Source organism: Fukomys damarensis, unplaced genomic scaffold (genome assembly GCF_012274545.1).
Source record: "Fukomys damarensis isolate Sample0158 unplaced genomic scaffold, DMR_v1.0_HiC HiC_scaffold_14, whole genome shotgun sequence".
NCBI classification, from domain to species: Eukaryota; Metazoa; Chordata; class Mammalia; order Rodentia; family Bathyergidae; genus Fukomys; species Fukomys damarensis.
Window position 1 is genome coordinate 15,860,959 of NW_022900926.1, and position 25,602 is coordinate 15,886,560.

At 43.0% G+C, this 25,602-nt stretch overlaps 1 protein-coding gene across 2 annotated transcripts; it reads left to right on the forward strand.

Annotated features, from left to right (window-relative positions):
- The first annotated feature begins 721 nt into the window (after positions 1-721).
- Positions 722-3,872, forward strand: LOC104863939. 2 transcript variants are annotated; one of them, XM_010626627.2, is made up of 4 exons: positions 722-1,084; positions 1,777-2,007; positions 2,261-2,524; positions 2,786-3,872. In XM_010626627.2, exons 1-3 carry the CDS (start codon positions 883-885, stop codon positions 2,488-2,490), a joined length of 663 nt encoding a protein of 220 aa, XP_010624929.1. In that variant the 5' UTR covers positions 722-882; the 3' UTR covers positions 2,491-2,524; positions 2,786-3,872. The 2 variants fall into 2 exon arrangements, with proteins under 2 accessions (XP_010624929.1, XP_010624928.1); XM_010626626.2 differs by lacking the exon at positions 2,786-3,872 and having other exon boundaries at positions 2,261-2,718.
- The last annotated feature ends 21,730 nt before the right edge of the window (positions 3,873-25,602 follow it).

The following is a 25,602-nucleotide window of genomic DNA, read 5'->3' on the forward strand; positions in this document are numbered from 1 at the left end:
ATTACTTTAATTTATTTGCTATACTCTTAAAATGTTGCTGTTGGGAGAGATTTTATAGTCCATTCTTCAGCCTTTTAATTTTACAGTTAAAGAAGGAAATGTAGCCGTGGATGTAGCTCAGGGCCGCCACACCAGCCTGGAAAGCACAAGGTCCTGAGTTTGATTCCTGGTACAAAGAGAAGGAGGTGGGGGGAGGAAGAGGAGGAGGAAGAGTAGAGGGAGGGGGAGGGGGAGAAGAGGAAGAAGAAAGAAGGGGGAGGGAAAGAAGCAAATGTAAGGCACAAAAATGGCAAGAGGAAAGGGCTGGTGAGGACCAAGCTGACGACCGGCCGGCTTGGCTAGCATTTCCATGTGTCGATCCAATCTCCATTACTGTTTTAAAACAGGGGGGCCTAGGGATTTCATTTAGTTAATAATAGTGATGGTGGGGGGCTCCAAACTACTAAAAAGCAGAAAGAACCCTCAAAAGAACTCATCAGTAACCAGGCAGGGTGACTCATGACTGTACTCCCAGCACTCAGAAGGCTGAGGCAGGAGGATCACTACAAGTTAGAGACCAGCCTGGACTGCGTAGTAAGATGCTGTTTCCAAAAGTAAACAGATAAATGAAAGAATTCATGCTTAAGGCAAGGAGAGAGGATGGTGGGGAAGGAAAGGGGACACAAGTTTAAAATGTCTGATGAGGGTGGGGCTGTAATTAAGTTACCTACGTGCTAATTATGATGATGACAATTCTTGGTTCTATGAGCTTTTAAAATTTAACCTTTCCCTTCCAGTCCATACAATACAAGGAACGATGCTGCCTCAAGTGTGATCATTATGAGAACCAAAGAAGTTGCCTAATCCACCTCTTTACCCTTGCCTGGCCCTTGTACTTTTAGCATGTTCTTTCCTGTTTCTCTGAAGAGGATTTGCAGTCACTTGGGAATCCCTTCTGGTCCTGCTTTGCAAACATTCCTGGAACTCGCATTCTCCCAAGAGCCTGGATGTGTGAATAGGAATGAGCCGTGGCACCTGTCTCAGAAGAGCTCATGCAGAAAGAGACAATTAGAAATGAGCACCGGCACCGCAGTGCAGCTGGGAGGTAATGTGAGCCCGGAGAGGGACACCTAACCCACTACAGGGACAGGGGGACATCAGGAACGGACACCTGAGCTGAGCCTGAAGAGATTAGGGATGGTAAAAGGCATCGCTGTCTTCCTTCGCCCAGCACCTACTCACCCCACTTTAGAGTTTGTTTGTTTGTTTTTGTTTTTTGAGACAAGGTCTTACTATGTAGTTCAGGCTGGACTTGAACTCATTATGTAGCCCAAGCTGGCCTCAAACTCACAGAGATCCTCCTGTCTCAGCCTCCTAAGTGCTAGGATTACAGGCATGTGCCGCTAAGCCCAGCAAACTTTTTCTGTTTTTATGGTTGTTGTTGTTATTGTTTGTGCTTTTGAGGTGGGGTCTCACTCCATAGTCCAGGCTAGCCTTGAACTCATGGCTATCCTTCTTCCTCATTCTCTTGAGTGCTGACATTACAGGGGTGTGCCATCACGTCTGGCTTTTTATGAAAGAACTTTACCCCTTCCTTCAGGGGAATTGCTCCTGTACTGCTCCAGTCAGTCTCTGTGAGGCTGCAGATCACTTCTCTCCCTAGCCTGGCTCATGATTCAGGAATAGCCAGTCCTAGGGTCCCAACCCCAGCCACAGTGACTAAGCTAAGGCAAGGCCAGAGTCCATCCCAAGGACTTCACAGTAACACTGGGAGGGAAATTCTCTTTTTCCCTTTAGAATCAGTGAATCTGAGTAAACACGGACTTGAGTCTGTCTCACCGCCCCTCCATGCTCCTCCTCTCCTGCTCCCACCGCTGGCTCCGTATTTACAGGAGCAAAGGAACCCACTGCACCGGCTGCTGAAGTCATACGAAGAAAGCGGTGGGAGGACAAGCAAGCCCTCGGGCAGTGCCCTCCCTGTGCCTCCCTCCGTTCTGAAAGTTAACTCGTGTTGGAATCTTGTCACTTGTAAGTAAAGGGTCTTGAGGAGGAGACCCATGAGAAGGCTGGAAGCTGAGAACGGGCAGGGGCCGTATCGGAAGGTGCCGGCTCCGGCAGGAATGCTTCCTTTTGTTTGAAGTTCTGCTGCGTCGCCCTAATTCCCTGATGTACTCACATCCAGACATAGGCACAGACTCAGCCTTGGCCTGGAGATCTAGATTTCTGGGCCATGGGCAGGTGTTTCATACGCTTAGACTGTGTGCTTGTTCCCTTCCCTCAGGCTCAGGTCGGATCCTGGAGCTGGAATGCGCCCTAAATCACAGGCTCAAGAGAGCGCTAACCCTCAGCTTCACTCTGCAGCTTCCTCGCCCGGGGGCAGGATTCAGGCTCCTGGTCACAGTCTCGGAGTCACCTTGCAACCAGATAGACCCATGTGGCGCTGTGAACCTGCCCACTCCAGGGGGACTTGTCAGGCAGGAAGGGCTGCCTTTGTCAGCTGGCTGCCCCTGATGTCCATCCGGAAGTCATGCACTGAATTTCCCAGGTGACCAATTCGTGAAGGACTGCTCGTTAGTCCAGACTGTCCCCATGGCTCTGCTTTCCCGAGTCCCCCACTTTAGGTGCCCAACACAATTTAAACCTGACCCTGACCAAGTGAGGATCTTCACCAACTAGCTGTCTTTTATCAACTGTTATTTCCTTCTAGAAAATTCTCTCACAAATTTTAGATAAATGCCAAAAATTCTTATTTGTTTTTACTCTGCTTTTAAGCAGATATTGTATTAACCATATTTCCTGTTTCCAGGACAAAATACCTGGCATCTGCAACTTAAAAAACAAGATGTTTGTTCTGGCTCATGGTTTCAGAGGTTTCAGTCCATGGTCAGGTGACTCCAAGGCAGAAACAGTACAAGGAAAAGCATGGAGGACAGTGGCTTGACTCACAGCACCCTGCAAGCAGTGAACAGGGAAAGAGCCTAAAAAGAAGTGATCGCAACCAAATATAGTCCCCAAGGTGACGTCTCCATGCGTCCACTTCCTATAACTCATTGACGAGGTTAAGCCATTGATGAGGTGAGTGTCCACATCATCCAGTCACCTCATCTGAAGTTCCTACCTCATTCAAATTGACTATCACAGTATGCTGTACATGGGGTTTCCCACACTAGGTCCAGTGCCTGCAGGGACTCCTCCCCAGGAGAACCAGCCGGAGGCTCTTTCTCGTGATCATGGGGCATTTCCAGCCATGTTAGCCTGAGGAAGAACCCAAGAATTCAATCACAGTAAAGGAGTAAAATATTTAATGTTATTTTAAGCATTGATTATTTTAACAAATTTCTTTTTCAGAATTAGAATAAAATGCTTTTGAGTAAAATTTGAATGTCACTGGCTAGGTAACTTATAAAGGATGCATCATCCTTGTCCTGCTCACAGTTCTGGAGACCAGGCATTTCAACATGGGGAGCACATCTAATAAGGGTCTCCTGGCTGATGGGGGCTCTACACTGTGCTGAGGCATCACAGGGCATCGCATGGTGAGAGGGGCCCCTACAAAGACAGGGTCTAAATGGCCTTTATAACAGACCTGTTCTCCTAATAACCCATTAACTTATTAGCACATTGACTCATTAATCTATTAACCCATCAGTAGATTAATCTATTCACAGAGGCAGACCTAATCACTTCTAAAGGTCCTACCTGGTCCCACCTCATAATACCTCACAGTAGGGATTAAGTTTTGGTGGAGACATTTACACCTAAGCAGGTATAGTTGCAACCACCACAGACTTCAAACGGGTGGCCATCCACACTGGAATAAAATCACATAACTATGCAAAGTGCACCCTTCCTCCAATCAGCATCTTTATTCATGTATTCACTCCTTCTTCTTCTCCTTCTCCTTCTCCTTCTCCTTCTCCTTCTCCTTCTCCTTCTCCTTCTCCTTCTCCTTCTCCTTCTTCTTCTTCTTCTTCTTCTTCTTTTTTTGGGGGGGGCTACCAGGGATCGAACTTGGGTCCTTGTATGTACTCATTCTTAATCAAGGAAGAGCTGTTCATCATTCCTGTAAATGTGTATAAGTACATCCATTCCCCTGCTTGTCACCTTCCCTCCTAGGGAATTTCCTAGGGAGTTATTGTCAGTCATCTCACATGGACAGCAGAGACCCTGCTCAGAAAATATTTCTAAACTAAATTAAGGGCAACTGGTGCATTTTTGATCCCCTTAGCTTCACCAAGTACTATTTTATTTGCTAGGAATTAAAATAAAAAGAACAGAGCAGGCTCTGTAGGCAAAAGATCCATTCTTGCTAAATAATACTCATAAAATAATAAATCTTGCTATCTGAAAAGAGATTTCCTTGTATTTCAAATTCAGAAAGATGGATGAATTTATTTTTCATGTCACACCAGAAGCACATGGACAGTGAACTAAAAGAACCCATGGTGCAGTAATAAGTACCACATTCATATTTAGATCAACAATTCAGTCCTGTTATGATAATACTTGTCAGGTTAAATGTATTTTGTTAGTTTGAACTAAATACACAATTTTGTTGAATTAAGTGGTTTTTCCTTTTGCTTATATAAATGGACAAGAGCTATGAGCATAGTCTATGCTTACATTTGTGTACGTTAAGTAATGTCATAATTAAAATAACGTAACTCTGTGCCAGCAGTCTGTTGGTTTTATTTTTCTTTAAATAAATAAGGCTAGGACAATACTCAAGTTTGCAAAACATTGGGGTGGTCCAATAGGCATGTTAAGACTGGCAAATAAGGTCACAGATTTTTACAAAATAATATCCACAACTCCAAAAGCCGCAAAAGTCATTGTATTTCTGTAAAAAGGTAACTAATTCAAACTCACTTTTGTGGTGACTTTAAAGTAAAAATGGAGAATAAACACATCTATAATCTTGCTTCTTTCCACCATCCAATGAAATTATAGCTAAGGGATTTTCCCCCCAAAGGGATTTTTAAAGGCATAAGATCACAAAGAGAGAGACAGACGTTGATAGGAAAGTAGATGGTCAAATGGGAACAGACTTTGCAGGCTGTGAAAGCCTACACCTGAGCAGCAACAGCAGGGAACAGTTGAGAATAAACCTCATTCCCAGCGGATCTTCAACCGAAGGCTCAGGAACAGAAAGTGCCAGTCACCATGGAGGTGGACAAGGGTGGGGAAAGGATGGAAGGGACTGGCAGAAAAAAGTGCTTCGATCTCTCCATTCCTCGGCCCACCGCGGTCTGCTGGGCAACTACAGTCTCAGCAGAACAGAAATGTAGTTTTGGGAACTAGAAGATCTCTGGACCTGGGAACCCAGTCAAGAAAGGCAACTGAACTAAAAACAAGGAGGATGGAGCCACATACTTGGAGATCCTCTACCAGCACAACCTGAATCCAGGCCGCTAGGCTTCACCCGGCTCACAGAAGACCGGAAGTGTATTCTGTAGGGAATCTGATCAGCCCAACCAAGGAGAAATGCCAAAAGATAGACAATCTTGAAAAAAGTTCAGGCATCCACTGGGACAGTTAATCGTGCTGTCAACTCGAATAAGAAACACCTGGCTTAGCACGGGTCTGGGTGTGTCTGGATGGCTGACTTACCAAAGAGAGAAGATCCACCCTGGGTGTGAGTGGCACCAATCAATAGGCTGGGAATAAAAAAGAAATCAAGGGGGAAGTCCTACTTTGTGCTTCTTTGGAGAAGCTCCCATCTTCACCGACACCCTTGGACGTCTGTGCCCAGGTTTCCAGTTCAGCCTCATCAGCCTTCCAGTGCAGGCACTTGGTTTCCTGACACAGACTCGCAGGAGACACTGCAGTGAGCTCCAGGCATGCAACTTCTGACGGATCCTCAGCACACAGATGGCCCTTCTGCAGCCAGCCATTGTAGGCCCACCTTGTAGATCTTTTCTCTGTCATTTATATGATACATGTAATATATACATTATATATAATTCTGTTCTCCTCATGAACCCTGTGCATGCATGGTGAGCTTCTGCTCAGCTTTTTACTCTGACACCCTTAGTCATGAATAGCCAAGAATTATCAGACATTTGAGGATAATCTGTTGTACAAATGTTGCAATAAAATATATAAGCACAAAACAAAACTGTTTCAAGAAAATAAAAATTAGGCGGGCAGGAAAATAATCTTTTAACGCTAATATTGATATCTATGATATCTATTGATTCTACCCAGTGGAATATCTTAAGTTAAAGAAATAGGAATAGGAGACCAAAACTATAAATGTACAGAAAAAAGAAATGCAGAAGTAGTTGTACAAATGAACACCGAGGAGATGGGTTAGAAGAGAAGGTTGAAGAAGTCTTCTGGAAAGAAAGATGAATGAAAAATAAGAGAGAAAGCACTAGCAAATTAAAAGTCCAGTCTAGGAGAAGCCCCTCAAAGAGAGACTAAGAGAAAGCAATGATTTCCCTAGTGAAATAATTTAAAATTTGTTAAAATTGAAGTTTATCTGTGTCTGGCGTGAAAGGGCTCATTGAGTGTTTAGCAGTAAAAATATACCTATAGCAGGACACGTCACAGATATACTTTGGAACACAGGTGCTTCGACCCAGTGTTTGTGTCCCTCCCAATCCATCTGTTGAAATCCTGGATGGCACTGGGCACTGGGAGGTGGGACCTTTGGAAGATAGCTAGGTCACGAGGGTGTGAATGGGAGTAGTGCCTTATGAAAGGGACTCTAGAAAACCCTCTCTGCCTCTTCCAGACAAATGAGGATGCGGTGGGAAGACCCAGGAAAGGGTCCTCCCCAGAGCCACCCATGATGGAACTCTGATCTCAGACTTTTAGCCTCCAGAACTCTGAAGAATACAAAGTCTATGACTTATAATCCACCCAGCCTACTGTAATTTGTTACAGCAGCCTGAACAGACTAAGAAAACAGGGGTCAATAATTCTATAGGTTTCCAGAGGGTGGTGGTGGTAGTGGGGGGGGGGAATCACATACAAAGTATCAGAAGTCAGAATAACTCTGAACTTCTCAATAACAAAATAGGAAGTTAGAAGAAATTGAAGCAATGCACTCAAAATTCTCAAGGGAAATCATTTTTAACTAGTATTAAATGTCTAGCCAACTTGCCAAGGAAGAGCAAGAATAAAGGTGTTTCAGGCAAAAACCTTACAACACGTGTCCCCAACACACACACTTTCAGGGAATTACTGGAGGATGTGTGCCAACAAAATGATGGGATAAGTTGAAAGAAATGGAAACATGAGTTGCAGAATAGCAAAAAATCCAACTTGAGAAAAACAAAAAGAATTCCCACACTCAGGATTATGCACCCAGGGATTTTACTCAGTGGTTCCGCTGCCTGCTAGAGTTCGTACCCCGGTACCAAAAAAACAAAAACAAACTGATGTTAACAAAGCGTGGAGACATACAGGCTGGATTCATACAAGCTTAACTCCTGAAGAGATCTGAGAGAATAAAATTAATGTAAGAATAATGAATGTAACTAGAAGGTATTTAAAGATCTGATACAGAGTACACATTAATGATACATAAAGAGGAAACTAGGCAAAGGAGAAAACACGATAACTCTTAACAGAGAGAAAAGTACAACTAATCCAGTATAGGAAAAGTAATTGTAGTTCCTTACCTGACTCAACATTCACGTGGAGAGTCATAATAGTGTTAACCTTGAACACTGAGTTAATAAAAAATGCAATACCTCGACATAAGGATGAACAGCTAATGAGTATTTATGACTGTGCTTGTTAGGGGTGGAAGAGAAACAACATCTAAGTCTTCATCTTTATGATGAGACGTCAATAGATAATGTGTGAACCTGAAAAAAAAGGAGTAGCGTATGAGCATGTAAGAGGTACAGAGTTAAATAACACAGAGAGACGATGAAAAAGGGCAGGAGGGATTGATATTTGTCTCAGCAGGCTTTGAGGAACTAGGTGACTTCTTCTGATGGGCTTCTATAACTGTAATGACAATTCTAAAAGCAAAATAAAAAATAACAGGTTCACAGAATACATAGGTTCGTGCAGGACAGGGCAAGAAACAATCATTTTATGGGAAGGATCAGAGACCTGGGTTACTACGCAGGGCAGGGCCGCACGGTGACAGTCACAGGTCTTAGGCACTTTAATTTTATGGCCCCATCCTTCCATACTATCAGTATTAACATTTATTCTCAACATAACTTTAAGTCACTTTCTTCCTTAGGAAATTTTAATCAAATTTCCTGGACTCCTTAAAGTCTCCCAGGCCCTAGACGTTGCCACTGTACCTGGTGAAAATCATCCCTGGCAAAAGGTAGAAACCAGGAGGACAAGGATTTCTGTTTATCCCGAAGTTAGCAAAACTCCTCTTGCTTTGGTTATCCAGGTCAGAATAACAGCAAATTAAATGACTTTATAAATATTAAAACTTGATTCAAAGCGATCCCAACGTTGTTAATACAAAACCACTTTATAATCTTTTAAAATTTATTACATAGCAATGACATTATACTGAAATGGTCCAAACCAGCAGCTTAATAAAAAACAATCTTACATTTTTTTAGCTGTACTTTTAATTTTCCAAAGGATTATTTTCATTTAAGTAGAATATTCAGAGATGTTTACATCTCCCATTCTTTTTCCATTATTATAAAGCAAACCTGACATCTGTCCTTGAGTTACCATATTTCTAGTTGTACGTGAAGAACATACTTTTTTTTTTTTTTGGTACCAGGGATAGAACATGGGACCTTGCACTTACAAGGCAAGCAGTAGAACCACTGAACTAAATCCCTCGCCCAAGAACATATGTTCTGATGAACTTAATTGTTCCCATTTTAACCCTTAACACTCATCAGTTTTCAAAATCACATACTGTCTTTATGGTTAGCTATATTCTACTTATGGATCTCGTATTTTGAACAAATCACAGGCTTTTGAGGGGCCCAGAGGTTGTCGCATCTCAACTGGTTTTGGCTGCATAATGTGTGTCCATTAAGTGATTGATTTGTAAGAAGAAAATGTTCTTTGCTTGTTTGTTTGTTTGTTTGTTTGAGACAGGGTCTCACTACGTAGCCCAGGCTGGTCTCAAATTCATGGCAATCCTCCTGCTTCAGCCTCCAGAGTACTGGGGTTATAGGCTTGCACCAGCACACCCAGCAAGAAAATATTCTTGACTATCCTTTTCAATTTCCATGTAGGTGTTCAGCATCTAAATATATTATATATATATAATACGGATGTCACTAAATTACATGGTACTTCATGCTCCTAAACTCCATACTTAAAAATTAAGATAAATTTGTCATATGTATTGTTATTACAATTAAAATTCAAATATATGTTATGCACCTTCAATTATATTAGATCATTTGAATGGACTATCTCCTGGGTTTATGAAATATGAATGAGCTGGAAGAAAACACTGGGGTTGAGTCCTAGCTCTTTGACAGACCAATTCTGTGACATTGGATGAGTTGCTTCACTCCACTCCATGGGCAGCATCCAGTGGACGGATGGACTCCCTGGGAGGTGGCCAGAGGCCAGGTCCCGGAGCCTGCAGCTTCAGGCTCCAGAGGGTCCATGTCATACCCAGAGCCATGGGACAGAACCTCTGGCTCTGCTCCCAGATTCGCAAACCCTGACCACTAAAATGAGCATAACCTGCTCCTCTCCCAGCCCTGCAGATACTAGAAACAGTTTGGGAAACTGGTGGCAGCTGTGGATTTGGAGACTGTTTTGGCCCCAACCTGGCTGTGCCTCTCTCTTGGGAAATCCCAGAGGTGCTCTGGGTGCCCAGGCTTAGGGAAAGGCCCAAGCCTCCTCCAGTGTCCACCTCTGTCCACTGTGAGCCTCCTGCCCCCCTTTTCCTCGGATGAGGGAGAGATGGTAAAGGGAGCTTTTTCTTCATATCCTAGCGTCAGGGAGAGCTGGGGAAATAGGTCTTGTCTGTTGGCTTAGCAAGGTTTTTAAAAACTTTCTTAACATCAGATTTGAAACTATGAGACTTTTGTCTGTATTTCAGTAGCAAAATCTTTAAAATACATGTATATTTTAAATTTTCCCACTTTGGGGGGAAAATGGTGTTCTGGTGGTTTTCTCTAGAGCTATTTTGTATGAGTTTTTTAGTCTCTAGTTCAGGTTTTAGCTCAAGGTAGTTAAAATAACCACAAAACTGACAACTAAAAAGGCAATAATATTAATAGTCTTTAAAAGAGTGGTAGCACATTGTAAAATCCCGAAGGCTCAACTCCTGAATGCAAAGTTAAGCAGGGAGGGAGGGGGTTGTCATCTTAATTGTAGATCACTTGCCTACCAGGGCCTACCAGGGGCCTGGAACAAAGGCTGAAGCCAAATAGTTTGAGACTGAGATCATCAGTCTGTCAACTAATCTTTGTTTAAAGCACTAAAAAAAGAAGGAGAGAGAGAGAAAGAAAAAAATCTCTTACTATCATTCTCTTGGCATGTAATTATTTAATGACCTACTGATTTCTCTGTGGGATTTAAGCCAATTTACAAAGATTAAATAAAGTTGAAACTAAACAGTCAGCAGGCGAGGAAAGTTGTATCAAAGAAAAATTACAGATCAGAAAGAAAAGATAAGATATGAAGTGGAGGGGCAGAAAATGAGTCGAATTTGACATGATTCTTGGTGCGACTAAAGCACCATTTAATTATCACCAAATGTATTCGTGTGCCAGGCAACAGCCAGTAGAGCTAACCTATTAAATGATTCACCACAGCTAAGTCAGAACCCTACACTTTCTGGTTATCTTCCTCTGGCTGGGATCCTCACCTATGATAAAGATAAGGTAAAGAAGGCTGAGTGGGGTTTGTCCAATATTGACTTGAGGGGTCATTGGGATAGAGCCAACAGCCCAGGACTGATCTCGCCAAATTCCAGAGTCGTGTCGTTCACTTTTCCATCATTGCAACTGATGAGCTGTCTCCAGTTTCCTGCTTGAAGAGTGCAGATTCTTTGTGGAATCTTCACCTGCAGCCTCTCCAGTGCTTGCCTTGAGGAAGCCAAGTGTTTGGATCCTGCCAAATAAAGACTCAGCCATTACATTCATTTTTCTGGTTATGTTATAAAAAAAGAAACGTTTGGTCTGGACTTTTGGCTTTAATACCAGTTGTATAGATTCATTATTATCCTACAGTTTCTTCAGAAAACTCTAATGCCACTTTATATCTTTCCCAAGAATTTCATGACCAATATATATTTAAAACATTAAAAGTAGAACAGGGGCTGGGGATTTAGCTCAGTGGTTCTGCCACCTGCCTCAAAAGCACAAGGTCCCAAGTTCGATTCCTGATACCAAAAAAAAAAAAAAAGTAGAATAGATTTTTTTTTTTCTAAATTCCTGAAAGTTCTCTTCAAAAGGAAACTCACTCCCAACTTCTCTGTCAGTTTCTCTAAAAACTAAGCTTTTCTTTCTTTTAGCGAGATGTTCAGCCTACAAACTGGGTGGGGGTGGAAAAGGTCACAGAAGAATCCTCCAGAAGAGAGAGAAACAACTCCACACCCCTTTGACTAATGAGAGGCAGAAAACCTAGGGCTGTGTGACAGCTCATAAGCAAAAGAATTCCAAAGCTGGAAAAGAATGCTGCCCTCCGGCCAATGCTGTGAAAGCTACATTTCTCCACTCAAAGTTAGCCTTGAGAGGACCTGGACTCACGAGGGACATCAGGAGTGGAGGATGGGAGAAGGAGAGGGGTGTGAAAGAGAGCAGGACTCCTAGGTTCTCTTCTCACCGTCTGTTCTACTGCGCCATCAGAATTTCAGATTTTTACTTTGTAATTACAGTGACCACAAAGATGAAAAAACTGATTTCTCCCCTTCTGAGTCTCATAATACACGTCTTTCACCTCAGAGCTTTTAGGTAAAGATATCCATTTAGATTTATTTCGTGAGTTTTTAATTCTATTTTATTATCCTGTTATTGATACGCTTAAAGCAAACAATACAGTTACATTTATCATTGGGATCTTGTACCTTAACATGATACATCTTGGTTCTTATTTTTTCCCCTACCCTTCCTTCACCCCCTTCACCCTTCCTTATTTACAAAGACTTTATTTCCATTTTTTCCTTTTTTCACATTTTTTCTTTTCCCTTATTTCCTTTCCATCCCCTTCCTACTTCCCCTTTAGCCATTTTCTTTCTATTTCACACTCTCAATTATACCATTTGAACCTCATTTACACTTTTAGTTTTTCACAGCAGAGAAACTATTCGCTTTTACTCAAGTGTGTCCTATTTATTTTCAAGTGTGTCTTATTTTCTGAAACCATTGCTGAGCATGTAGAGTAGAGCTTGAATCTCCATGAGGGCGTACAGAAGACACAGCTCAACCCTCACTCCAGGCCTGGCACATGCCACGCCTTTACCCTGCCAGACCACAAATCAGAATCTTTAGCAAGCATTCCCGGGGACCCTGCCATGTGGACCTCTCATCTCGTCCATGTCAAAGCAACACAGATGAAATCCAGGAAGGTCACCCAATTTTCCCACCATTCAGGGCTAAGGAGCTAACATTCACTCAACTGTACTGCGTCACTCTTCTGGGTCTATTGCAGGACAGTTCTCCACTTTCGTACTGGGAATGGAACCCAGGCCCCAAAAATGTGCTAGGCGCGCACTTTACCACCACGCTGTACTTCCAGCCCCAGAAAAGTGTTTGTGCTGGTCAACCAAGAATTACAGACTCAAGAAATGTTGAATTAGTTCGCAGTCTCCCCCCACATCCTCTCTTGTGTGAACTCGCGTGACAAACGGAGAAAAAGGAAGTCACCAAATGACTTGGGCTCTGGGCTTGACACAAACGCAACGGGGGTTCTCCACGGAAAACTGCAGTTTATCTCCTGCTTGGTTCAGTCCTCTCTGAAGATAACCCCTGCTCGCCCCTTGGATAAGCACCATATCTCTCTCTTATGTTTTTAAGCAGTGTGACCCTCTTTTTCTGTTGTCTGGGCTGCTGTTGACACTGCGGTTGAAGCTGGCGCATTAATCCTTCAGGAGGCCCCCATGCTGTTCATTTACTTAGTTCTCACCAAGCTTAGCTATGCTTTTTGATCCCCCAAATGGTTTTCATAGCAAAAAATATATTTGGGTACTGTTGACTCCAACTATGGCCTTAAACATGGTCTTTTCTCTATGACAGTTTCTCAGTTTTTGAAGAAATCTAAAACCCACCCAAAAAAATCCTCTTCAAGGCCATCATTAATCCAGTACATAGGGTCTAAAAGCTACCGTAATAGTTATTTTAAAACATCTTTTGTTTTTGAGACAGGGTCTTGCTACGTAGTCCAGGCTGGCCTCAAACGCACCGCGTTCCTCCTGCCTCAGCTTCCAGAGTGCTGGGATCACAGGTGTGGGCCACTACACCCAGCTATAACCATTTCTAAGTCTCGCCCAGCCAGGGATAGCTTACAAAATGTGGAGAACAGCTGTAGCCACCAAGTGAATTGTTATAAATACCTAGTCCTACCCAGTCAACAGCAAAACTGGAAATAAGCCTATTGCTGGGGAAGATGTTTCTACTCTCCTAAAAAGGGAGAAAAAAGATTAGCCATAGGGATTTGTCGCTACTTCTTAATACAGATACTCCCGTTATGGCAGGCATCGGTCCTTTGAGTTGCTAACAGTGGAGAGAATACGTAATCATTTCTCTTTTTTTTTTTTAAACCAGTGAGTTTTCCTACTGAAGACCACAAGCAAATGTCCTGTTCTTCCTTTATTTTTTTTTCTTTTTATTGAGTTTCTTGGTATATTCTAGGTATACAGTACAGTTACATTCATTACTGGGATCTTGTACCTTTACATGACAGGTCTTGGTTCTCATTTTTTCCCCTTGTCCCTGCCCTCCCTTCACCCCCTCCTCCCCTCCCCATTTACAAACACTTTTAATTCCATTTTTTCATTTTCTCACATTTTTTTCTTTTCCCTTATTCCCCTTCCCCTACCCTTCCCACTTTCCCTACACCTTTAGCCTTTTTCTTCCTATTTTACATTGTTAATTATCCCATTAGGATCTTGAGTACTATTATAGTTTTTCACACAAGAGAAACTATTCGGTATTTACCCATGTGTGACTTATTTATTTCACTTAGGAGATATCCTCAAACTGTATCCATTTTCCTATGAATGACTCTGATCTGTTCTTCCTTTATTGTAACACTCATCAGTTTTATAATTGCTTGTTCATTAACTGTCCTCCCAACCAGACTGTAAATTCCGTGAAAGGGGGTCTGCTTTTCTTATTTACTACTGTGACACTGGCGTAGAAGCCTGGCACATAGTTTGATGTCCAATAAATATTTTTTAGATAAAATGTTGAATAAATTACATTGGCATCATAGCCTTCAAACAGGGGATGCTGGGAGCCATAGAGGTTTTAATGACTGATGAAACCACTATCTGGAGTAGGAGGAGCTGTATTTGCACAAGATGAGAGTTTATGATAGGATTAATTACTAGATTAAAGAAGGAGAATTTAAGTCAAAAACAAAAAAGACCCTGACATTGGTAATCATTAAGAACCTAAGAGGGGCAGGGATTTATCTCAGTGGCACCACACCTGCCTTGCAAGTACATGGTCCTGAGTTCAATCCCCAGTACCAAAAAAAACCAAAACCCAAAACAAGAAAACAACCTAAGAGAAAAGTGTCAAATGTTAATTTGTCCAGAGATGTTGTTGTCTTGAAATGTTTTTATCTGTTATATAGTACATAGTACTGTTTCAATAAAGAGGGATTTTTACTTTTTTGGTGGTGCTTAGGATTGAACTCAGGGCCTCTAAACTGAACTATATTCCTCAGCTCTTTTTATTTCTATTTTGAGACAAGGTCTCACTAAATCTCTAAATTACTTGGGCTGTGTTCAACCTTCAATTCTGGAGTTTCAGGCATGTGCCTCCACACTCGTCTCTTTAAAAAAAATTTTTTTTTAAGCACTAGGATAAAAGCTGTCACATCTGTGGTTTAAATGGTATCATAACAACAACATGATTAGCATTTTAAAGCCATCCATAGCATCATTTCCAGTTGTATCATTGATAAATAAAGCTCCTAGAAAATAAAACTATAAAGTTAAACATGAGTGTCTGGGATGATATAAATACTACCTTCTCAAAAAACAAAACAACGAATGACATTTTCTAAAACAACCTCTTTTTGTTTTTCTTTTGGTTTTGTTTTTTTTTTAACCTGGGCTTGAACTTGGGACCTCGCAGTCATGAGGCAGGTGGCAGCGGCACCACTGAGCTAAATCCCTGGCCCCTAGCACAACCTCTTTTGACGGGATGCATACCTAGAAAGAGAGCAACGAAGGTCAAGATGAGAAGTGTTTGAGAGCATTCGTCTTTGTAAACTTTAGTCCCCCGGTAAGGCTGGAAGAAGACCAAGTAACTGACACAGAATTGTAATAACAGATCGGCATCGAGACTGGGAGACCTGTGAACATGTAAAGGAGACTAGTTTACCCGTAGCAACTTTTCAGTTTGAGATTTTTTTTTTTTTTGGTACCAGGGATCGAACATGGGTCCTTGTGCTTGTGAAGCAGGCAGTGGAACCATTGAGCCAAATCCCCAGCACAAGTTTAAGAATTTTTAATAGACTACAATCAAGGATAAAGGTAATCAGGAAGAATGCATGCCTGCAAGTTTAAGTTTTTGGCTTGTTTTCAGAAAATTCACGTACTGAGATATCCCATAAACTGCACATATATAAAGCATGTAATTTAATGAGTTGCGAATGTGTTCGTGTGAGTGTGTGTGTGTGGGGGTACTGCACTAAGCTACATCTCCAGCCTTTTTACTTATTTTTTTTTTATTTTGAGAGAGGGTTTAACTAAGTTTCCCAGACTGGGTTTGCATTTCGTGATCCTCCTGCCTCAGCCTTGCAAAGTGCTGGGATTGCAGGCCTGTGTCACAGTGAAGGAATTTTTATTTGTGTTCATATCTTATCACCACAATCACAGTAATTCATCACCTTTAAAAGTTTCCTCGTGGGGTAGCCGATTCAGAAACAGGCACATTCAAATATATGATCTTTGACAAAGAGGCCAAAAACATACACTGGAGGAAAGGTAGGCCTCTTTAACAGTGCTGGGAAAATTGGCTATCCACCTGCAGACAGCTCATTCTACACCCATTTGTATCTCACCATGTATTAAACTAAAATCAAAATGGATCAGAGAGCTAAATGCTAAAACAGAAATACTTGATCTGCTGGGAGATAAAAATGGGTGAAACTCTTGAAGTCACAGGCATCAGCAGGGACTTTCTAAACAGAATCCTGGTTGCACAGGAAATACTACCAAGGATCGTATCAAATTAAAAATAGGATCATATCGAATTAAAAAGCTTTTGCACCAAAGGGAGGGGGACCCAACCAATAGAGTGAAGAGACAACCTACACAATGTGAAAAAAATTTTTTGCCAGCTATTGCTTGGACAGAGGACTAACATCTAAAATACATAAAGAGCTCAACAAAATTAAAATAAAAAACCCAATCATTTTTGATTAACAAAAGTAAACAGAGTGTATATTCATACAATGAAATATTATCATAAGAATAATTTTTAGCTATCCCTTTCTGAGACTGTATTATGTACCAAGCCCTGGGCAGAATATTTTAAACAAGCAATCACAACAAATCTATGAGGTAGCAATCAGCCTTAACTTAAACAGACTCGGAGACATTCATTCTGCAATATACATAAGGTTATATAGCCATGCTAGGTCAAAGTTAGGGGTTGAACTTAGGTCTAGAGTAACTCCAAGGTTGGAGTGTTTATGGCAACACCTTATTCTTGAATTCTAACACCGGTGATACATCAACTAGTGATAGTAGACATCTTAAGTGACGGATTCCTTAGATCCCAAATCTCTGGCAGTGGAGTCAACTGCTGCTACACAGTGGTTGAGAATGTGGACCATAAATGTCAACAGCCTTGATGTGAATTCCCACTGCCACCACTTTCTAGCTGTGTGAGCTGTTTAATCTCTCGGTCCCCTTATCTTTAAAATAGAGCTAATAAAATCTACCTCATTTTCTGATTGTACTAGGACAGTGGATGGTGTCTAGTAAAACATTACCCATTTTTCTTTCACTTCTTACATTTATCTTTGAAGGCTTCCTGTCTCTGTCAAGACAGATAAGCCACTTTCTAAAAACTTCATTCAGTTTAGTGTAAGACCTGCTATGTGCAAGGCCCTGGATGTTTCTGGGGATACAAAGATGAACCCAATGGGAGACTCTTCTCCTGAAGAATTTTGTAACCTATTAAGCAAAACCCATACTTGGCCAATCCAATATTCTTAACATTTTTCAGCCCTATGCTTTGTAGTCAACTGGATTTTATATTCTAAAATTTCGCTTGGCAACATTTTAACATATTTTGCATTATGAAGAACCGTGTATAGGAACACGGCTCACCAGTCTGTCCTTCTTGGTAACAACACTTAATTTCTCTTGGGTGCTAAAACTTAATGAAACTTTCTCAGCTTCACACATTTTGAGAGAAAAACCCTGAAGTATCTTAAATATTATCAAGTGGGACTGGTATCTTCATAAATGGGGAAATTTGGACACAGGGATTCACAGCCAGGGACAACTCTGCATGAAGATTGTGCTTATGCTGCTGTAAACTGGTGAGCTGCTAGAAGCTAAAGAGACCCCAGCATCTGTTTCCCTGGTGCCTTCGCCTCTTGACTTTGGGTTTCCAGCCTCCACAGCCATGAGACAACGCATTTCTATTGTTAAAGCTACTCAGTTTGTACTTTGTTAACAGCAACGCTAGCACACTTGTACAGATGGGAGGGCAGTTCCGTTTCCTTGTTTGTTTGGTTTTTTTACTTCCGTTGTAATACACAAATGCTAGCACTCTTCTGCAGCTCAATTTTTTTTTTAACTTCAGAGTGCAAAATGTGTTGGTTACTTTTCTTGTTGCTGAGACAAGCACCCAACATCCGAAGTTAAAGAAGGAAACGTTTATTTAGCTCACAGTTTGTCGATGTTTCAGTCTATAATTTACTGGCTCCAAGGCAGAGTGACTTGGCAGAGGGGAAACTGTTCATGATGAGCAGAAAGCAGCAGAGCAACAAAGGACCCTAACAGTGTCTTTCTGCCCCTTTTATCTTATCCAGGGTACTGAGGGCAGGTAGCACTCACACCCTTAATCTAGTGCCCTTGAGCTTTGCACCTTGAATCAATTCCAGCTCACACACTCAATCTAGTCACCTCTGAAAAAGCCCCACCTGTGACCACATGAGGCTGTGGAGGGACGTCTGAAAACAAGCTATAACACAGAGATAAAATAATTTCTTGTCTTGTCTCATGTTGCTTAAGATCTTCTGTGGGAGATAAAGCAGATCCACTGGGAACTCACTTTGAATCTCAACTCTATCACTTGATCATTGGGTAATTTTGAGCCAATTATCAAGCTGCCACAGGTTTTATTTTAATAATATGGAGATAATAGTATTATCTACCACTGCTATTGACTAATTGGAAATCATAGATGAGTAATGTATGCTTGCAAAATGCAGCCATCATTATCACAGAGCAGCAACAATTTAGCGAAGAATACTCAAAAGAAGAACAGGGGGTTTGGGGAGAGATTTCCCATTTGGCCAAAAGACCCTGAGTGAAGGTGGGGATGTTTAGGTTGGTTTTTAAGCAATTAGCAGGTGCAGTATGACCAAAGGCGATATGCTCCCCAAACAGGGCATTTACCAGGATAGAGGATAGAGGCTGAACTCACCTCTTGAGAGAACTCCTATGCTCACCTTGGTGCAATGGTATCCTACTCTTCCCATTCTTCTCCAACACAGCATCCTATTTATTTTTTTCTCTGCATGTATCACACATCGTAATTCTCGTTTATTTTCCTATTTTCTTTTTTATTATGTGTCCTCCACTACATAAGGACAGGATTTATCTTCTTGTTCAGAGCTGTCTCTCATCACTGAGCACAGGAGATGTTCAACCAATGTTTACTGGACAGAGGAAGAGGGAAATGAGTGAATGGAAGACTGAGGAGTTCAAGCAGATCAGTCAAAGGAGTGGCCTGGGATCAGAGCACAGAGAGGCTCTTGACAAGGCAGACTCTAGGTTCCAGGACAGATTTCTCTGAATGAGAGATCCTAACATAACGGCTCCATATGCAGTAGCCACTCCAGGGAATCTTACCTTCAGGTACATTTGGGAAACTCTCTAGACTCATGGCTCTCCACATATGGTACAGTACCTGTGCCTTTCTTGGGTATCACCCCAGGATTTGTTGAAAGGCAATTTCTCAGGCCCCATCCAGACCTCAGAATCTGCATTTGAATAAGGGCCCTGGTGTTTGAAAAGCCCTGGGGATCCTGCCTTTTACCACACTGTCTTCAGACACTGTTTTGATTCTTGCAGGCTTCAATGGAGAACTGGGCTAAACATGAAGTACAGTAACATCTCAGGTCACAAACACTTCTGTTCACAGACAATTCGGTTCATGAACAGACCTGTTTGTCAAATTTTGCTTCCATTCTCAAACTCCACACCGGATGATGAACACAACCTGGCCATCTTCCCCTCATGAGCATGTGGTCATGTCCTGTAGTGGAGATCATGGTGGCAGAGAGGCGTGCATACTTGCTGGGAAGCTTTTTTGTGTGCTTTTTAGCACATACAGTGCTGTACAGTATTATGCAATCCAGCGTGGCACCAGAAAAAGTGCAGAGCAAGCACAGCAGTACAAAGAAAGTGCAGAGGGGCAGTGAAGGTAACCAGGATGTGCAGAGCGGTAATGAAGGTGAGAAGAATGTGCAGAATGAAAGTAAAGACAAAGTGCAGAGCAAGAATAGTAAGAAGAAGGTTTTGAAGAAAACATCCATTGAGTGGGGGAAGGAAATTGCAGACAAGCACGCATGTGGTATTCATGTGACTGATCTGGCCTCAAAGTACAAGATGGTGGAGTCGACAATCTCAACTATTTTGAAGAATAAAGATGCCATTGAAGGAGCTGTTGTGGCAAAAGGAGTAACAATGTTAACCAAGCAGAGAACACAGTGCTGGAAGAGGTGGAAAAGCTTTTGCCAGTGTGGTTGAATGAGAACCAGCTGGCAGGTGATAGATAGTGTGAGTGGAGCTCTGATTCGTTAAAAAGTCTGGAAACTGCACTGTGTTTTGCTGCAAGAAAACCTCTCTGCAAGTGCAACATGTGAATTTAAAGCCAGTAGAGGGTAGTTTGATAAATTCTGCAAGAGATGTGGCATCCATAGAGTGCTCAGACGTGGTGAGGCTTCCAGTTCTGACAAGAAAGAATTCATGGAATTCATGAAGGCGAAAGGACGGGTTGCTCAAGTGTTCAACTGTGTTGAAACAGGGCTCCTCTGGAAGGAGGTGCCAAACAGACCCTTTATCATGCAGGAGGAAAGACAATGCCAGGGCACAAACCCATGAAGGACAGATTGACCCTTTTGCTGTGTGCAAACTCCAGCGCCATTGTGAAGATTAAGCCACTACTGGGGTTCCATTCCCAGACCCCTGGTGCATTCAAGGAACAGAATGTGAACAAGGCCAGGCTGCCTGTTGCGTGGAGAGCCAAGAGGAAGGCTGGGGTCCCATGGCAATTTTCATGGGATGGCTGCCCGAGGTGCTCACCCCCATCAAGAAACATCTTTCTGACAAACAACTGCCTGAAAGGTGCCTTCTTATGGACCATGGCCCGGCACACCCTCCAGGCTTGGTGGATGATATGGACGCTGACTTCATAAAGGCCAAGTTCCTGCCCCACAACACAGTGCCTCTTCTGCAGCCCGTGGACCAGCAAGTGACCTGCAACTGCACCCAGCTGTATGCAGAGCCGCTCTTCACCAGGTGTTTTAATGTCACTGAAGAGGCATCCTTGACCCTGAAGGAGTTCTGGAAGAAACAGTTCAGTGTCTTCCGCTGCATCGACCTCACTGACAAAGCCTGGAAAGATCTCATGCACCAGACCTTAAACTCAGCCCGGAGGGAGGTGTGGCCAGGATGTGTCACTGAAGGCGACTGTGAAGGGTCAGAGGCACAGGTAGTGGAGGAGACCGTATCCATGGGTGAGAATACGGGCCTGGGTGTCGACGGTGCAGACACAGAGGAGCTGCTGAGGACCGCGAGGAGGGGCTGACAACAGGAGCACTCGCTGAATTCCAGAGTGAGCAGCGGAGGGCGCTTGTCAAGGAGCCTTCCAGTGAGGAAGAGGAAGACAGAGAGAAGGTGAGCAGTGAGGTGAGAAACCCACTATGGCAACAATGGAATGAGTGACAGGACAAGCTCCTGAGAAGCTCCACCCCCAACGTAACCATAATGAACAGAGTGCTGAATCTGATGAACAATAGCGTGGTCTCTCCTTTCCAGAGTGTTATACAGCACAGGAAAAAAACAAGTGACTTTAGACAGATTTTTTTTTTTTTTTTGGTCAAAATTGACCCTACAGCTAAAAGAAGAAGGAAGCCCCTGAAGGAGATATCCCCCGATGGAGGGACCCTCCCTCCAGATGACGACCTCCTTCCTCCTCACTCACCTTCCTGTCCTTCACACCAGAGTCACCTGGAACAAGGTTAGCTTTCTGTCTCTTCATACTGTCCTGTCCTGTATTTTGTTTCATATATTTGTGGTTAAAAGATATATATGGTTCAGAACAGATCAAGCTTATTTACATTGAACCTTATGGGAAAATTTGATTCAGTTTGCAACCAATTCAATTCATGACCAGAATCATAGAATGCATGAAGTTTGTGAACCAAGATGCCACTGTAAAGAGAAGCCTTGGGCAGAAATCAGGGATATAAATACTCCTCCTCTAGTTGGTGCCTATGGATAGAATGCAGCCTCAATCATGAGAGGTCCTTAAAAATGCAACACAGGAGGAGTTTTTTCCACAGCAGTTATTCTGGGACATTCCAGTGTGAAGCCAAAGTTCCTCTCCCACCCAAGAAAGGAACTCAGACTCCCACACCCGGGGCATAAACACACACGAATCAAGTCAGAGAAATAATCTACCCATTCAGGAAAATACTGAAGTCTGTTCCTGGGAAATCTTTAGGATAAAGACAGGATGAAAGCAGTAGGAGTAAACCAAAATCCTTTAATGAATCATGCAATCTCTAAACTGGTATCAGATGTTTTTGAGCCGCAGAGAACCCAAGCAACATTTCAAATTCTTCCAAATAAGGTAGCCCCAGCTACTGCTCTTAACGACAATAATTTTGTCTTACTTGATTGTCTGCTTGTGAATGAACCGCGTTTAGAACTGAGGTGCATCCATACATGTAAGATTAGGATTGTGACTAAGGCTTCTCTAAACACAGACACACACGCACACATACACACACATGCACACTGCTTTTTTACTGAGTCAGATTTTCCAGTGTATCTGTTGTTAAAAGGGTAGCACAAATCCAAGAAGAGAAGCTATCTTAAGTTTCATTTGCTGGTGAGGGATCAAGGGAATTTGTTTTACTGTTTAACATAGCAACTTGATTTCAGAGCTGCTCTTCTGTCATATGTCTGAAAGAAGATGCCAAACTTCCCACAGTAGAACTTTCCAGAAGGTGCAGAAATGATTCCTAGCCAGCCTGTGAGCTGGCAGACATACATCCAAAAAGTAACCACTACAAGTTGAATGCTTGGATTCCAGAAGCTTAAAGGAGTGAATATAGACATTCCTTGTCTAACAATCAAGTTCTCTTCCAAAGACTCTGTAGTTAACTGAACTGATTGCTAAGTTAGGAATTGCATACAGTATGTATACATTGCAATATTCAAAACAAAGAAACGATCAAAGGAAACTCCTACTTGATAACTTGCCTTTATTTGCATAACTCTTACATTCAGTACTGTAATATATAACAGAACATAAAACTATAGTTCTGTACAGTACAATCAGCAAAAATGATGTACTGTATAAACCAGGTATACTGCACAAAGAAAAGACACGGAGGCTCCATAAACAAGATGTACAGAATTGTACTAAAAAAGAAAGCAAATCGTAAGTCCAACCGGCAGGTCATAAGTCCAAATAGTTGTTAAACAGGTAGGTAATTAAACAAGGAATATGTGTACTGCGTGATGATAGAATCCTAGAAAGAACTGTTCCTGGACTGCAACTTGGAGAGGTACTGGTGTGCCGTGTAGCCACCTCCTCTGCCACAGGTGGCACTGGGGCTGCTGTCTGTGTTGGAGACCATTCCTGTAGACCAAGTGGCTTCCATGATAAGCACCTGTCTCGGTTTGGCCCAGTGCACCAACAAATACTGCTCTCCATGTGTGATGAGTTGTGAAAAGATCAGGAAGCATTCATGGTAATCAAACCTATACCACTGGCTTCTGCATGTGTGAATAGATTGACTATTTTAGATGACATTAAAAACACTGAATTGTTTAGTCAGATGACCATTTCTCCTTCGATTGTCCTTCAGTCCTTCTGAATAGAGAAAGAAAAATGATCCGTTAGTTGTTATCTTCAATTACTGGTCTCCACTTGGACAAAGAGAAACAAGATCACAGACATGGACATTTTGCTGTTCAACATCTGGTCAGAACTTAGTAATCAAATATTTTATTCTAGTAAACTTATATTTGGTCATTGATTCTTGTTTTTCATTTACAGGAGTGACTTAAGGTTTTAAAAATAAATTTATTTGCACAGCAAAGGGAATTGGTGCAAAGAAAATATTGAGCAAAGAATGGGAAAACATACCTTTGCCATATGGCAAAAATTGTGATGATGGTGTTCAAGTGATTAAAGTTCAGAAAACCACCCACTGGGCTGCTCGAGTCTGCTTTATATCTGATAGGTCACTTAAAACCCCGATAGATGTAGCAAACATGCCATCAGTGCTATTCATTTTATATTTGCATTAGGCTACATTGTTGAGATTCTAAGAGCTGAAATCATTTTTCAGGATCTTCCTATGAATTCTAGCTTATGTCCCGGAAGCCTAATAGGACAAATCTAATCAGTCTCTAAAGAGAAACATCTCTGATACACATTAAGATACCTCTCCTTCAGTGTCTGCCCTGCACCTTTAATGTTCTGCTTCTTTCTCACCGGTGTGTTTCTCCTTTATTACTCAGCCACCCACACGTTCAGAATGCACATCACGGGTGTGCATCAGGAGAGGCCCAGGCTCCAACATCCACGAAAGCCGCGTGAGAACAGCCCCTCGAGCGCCCCGTGACCTGACCCCTGCCTCAGGGAGGCCCAGAGCCCTCGGCCATGGCTAATCCTGTCTCCCGGTCGCTGGGAGACAGGATAGGGTATGGACACTGACTTGGCGTGTAGATGGGAAGCTGGGAAGAAAGGAGCTCTTTTTAGGCCCTCGCCTTGGCAAGTGGGGGCTGGCTTGTTCCGGGCCAGGGCGCCCCAGGAATAACGTGCCCGGCCGGGGCCTGCGTCTTCCATCCTGTCCAGCCTCAAACTTACCCAGCACTGGGGATGTGGCACTTCCTGGGGTCATGGAAGGCAGTTGGCTTGGGCCTGCAAGCCTCACGGTCCCTGGCCCTGGCTCGGTCAGACCTGGGGCCAGGAGCTGTGGAAGCCAGGGGCAGAGCTGTGGCAGGTGCCCATCTCCCAAGACTGAAGCGTGGCGCGGGCAGGCCTGGGCACCGGGGCTCCGAGCTTCGCCCAGGGTGGCTCTGCAGCAGCTCATGCACGTCCAGCAGCCCTTTATCCGGGCAGTGGGCCGCGCCTGGTCTCGGCACAGCTGTTGTAGGCCGACACGGAAAAATGATGTGTCTCCATGGGGTTGTAGCAGACCCCACACCGTAACCGTCGGGGAGCACAGGCCAAAAGACAATGACAGTCTGTCTTGGCAGGGACCTGGCTGGTGGAGAGGTTGAAGTGCATGGCGACGGGACGACGTAGGAGGTGCTCACCAGGTCCTCTGTGACCTGCAGCTTGAGGTCCAGCAGGTGGCGGTCGAAGGCCTCTCTCACCTCCACCCCATGGCGGGGTCTGTGTAGGCTCGGGAGCCTGCATGGCCCTCCGCAGCAGCTCCACCTTCTGGTGCTCTGGCACGCTGGAGCCGTTCATGTTCTGCTTCTTTTTGGAGGAGAAAACTGCAGGGGTTTTTTGGTTTGTTTGTTTGTTTGTTTGTTTACTCCGAAGGACACTTTCAGTTTCTTCTTTGATCACACCCACCCACTGGCCCTTGTTTTCTGGGTTTGATCTCATTTATCAGTGTGTCTCATAAACTATATGATTTACACTTTTATTTTCTTGGGGCAGAAAACCTGGATCAAGGTACCTTGCATGATTAAAAGGACCAGCTGGGTGCGATGATAAATACCTGTAATTCCAACGACTTGGGAGGCTGATGCAAGACAATTTTGAGTTCAAAACCAGCCTGGACAACTTAGTGAGACTCTGTTTCAAAATAAAATTAAAAAGGGCTAGAACTGTAGTTCAGTGGTAGAGTGACATGGGGTTTAACTCTCAGTATCAGAAGAAAAAGAAGCCCTCCACTAGAAGCCTCAGAAGGGATGGTTTGATACAAGGGATCTGAGAGGACCCCAGAAGTCCAGATTCACTTATCCTTATAGCTGTTTTCTCCTGTACAGGTTTATGTCTCAGCAGGCTTTTCCCCTCAGGGTAGCAAATGGTGAAA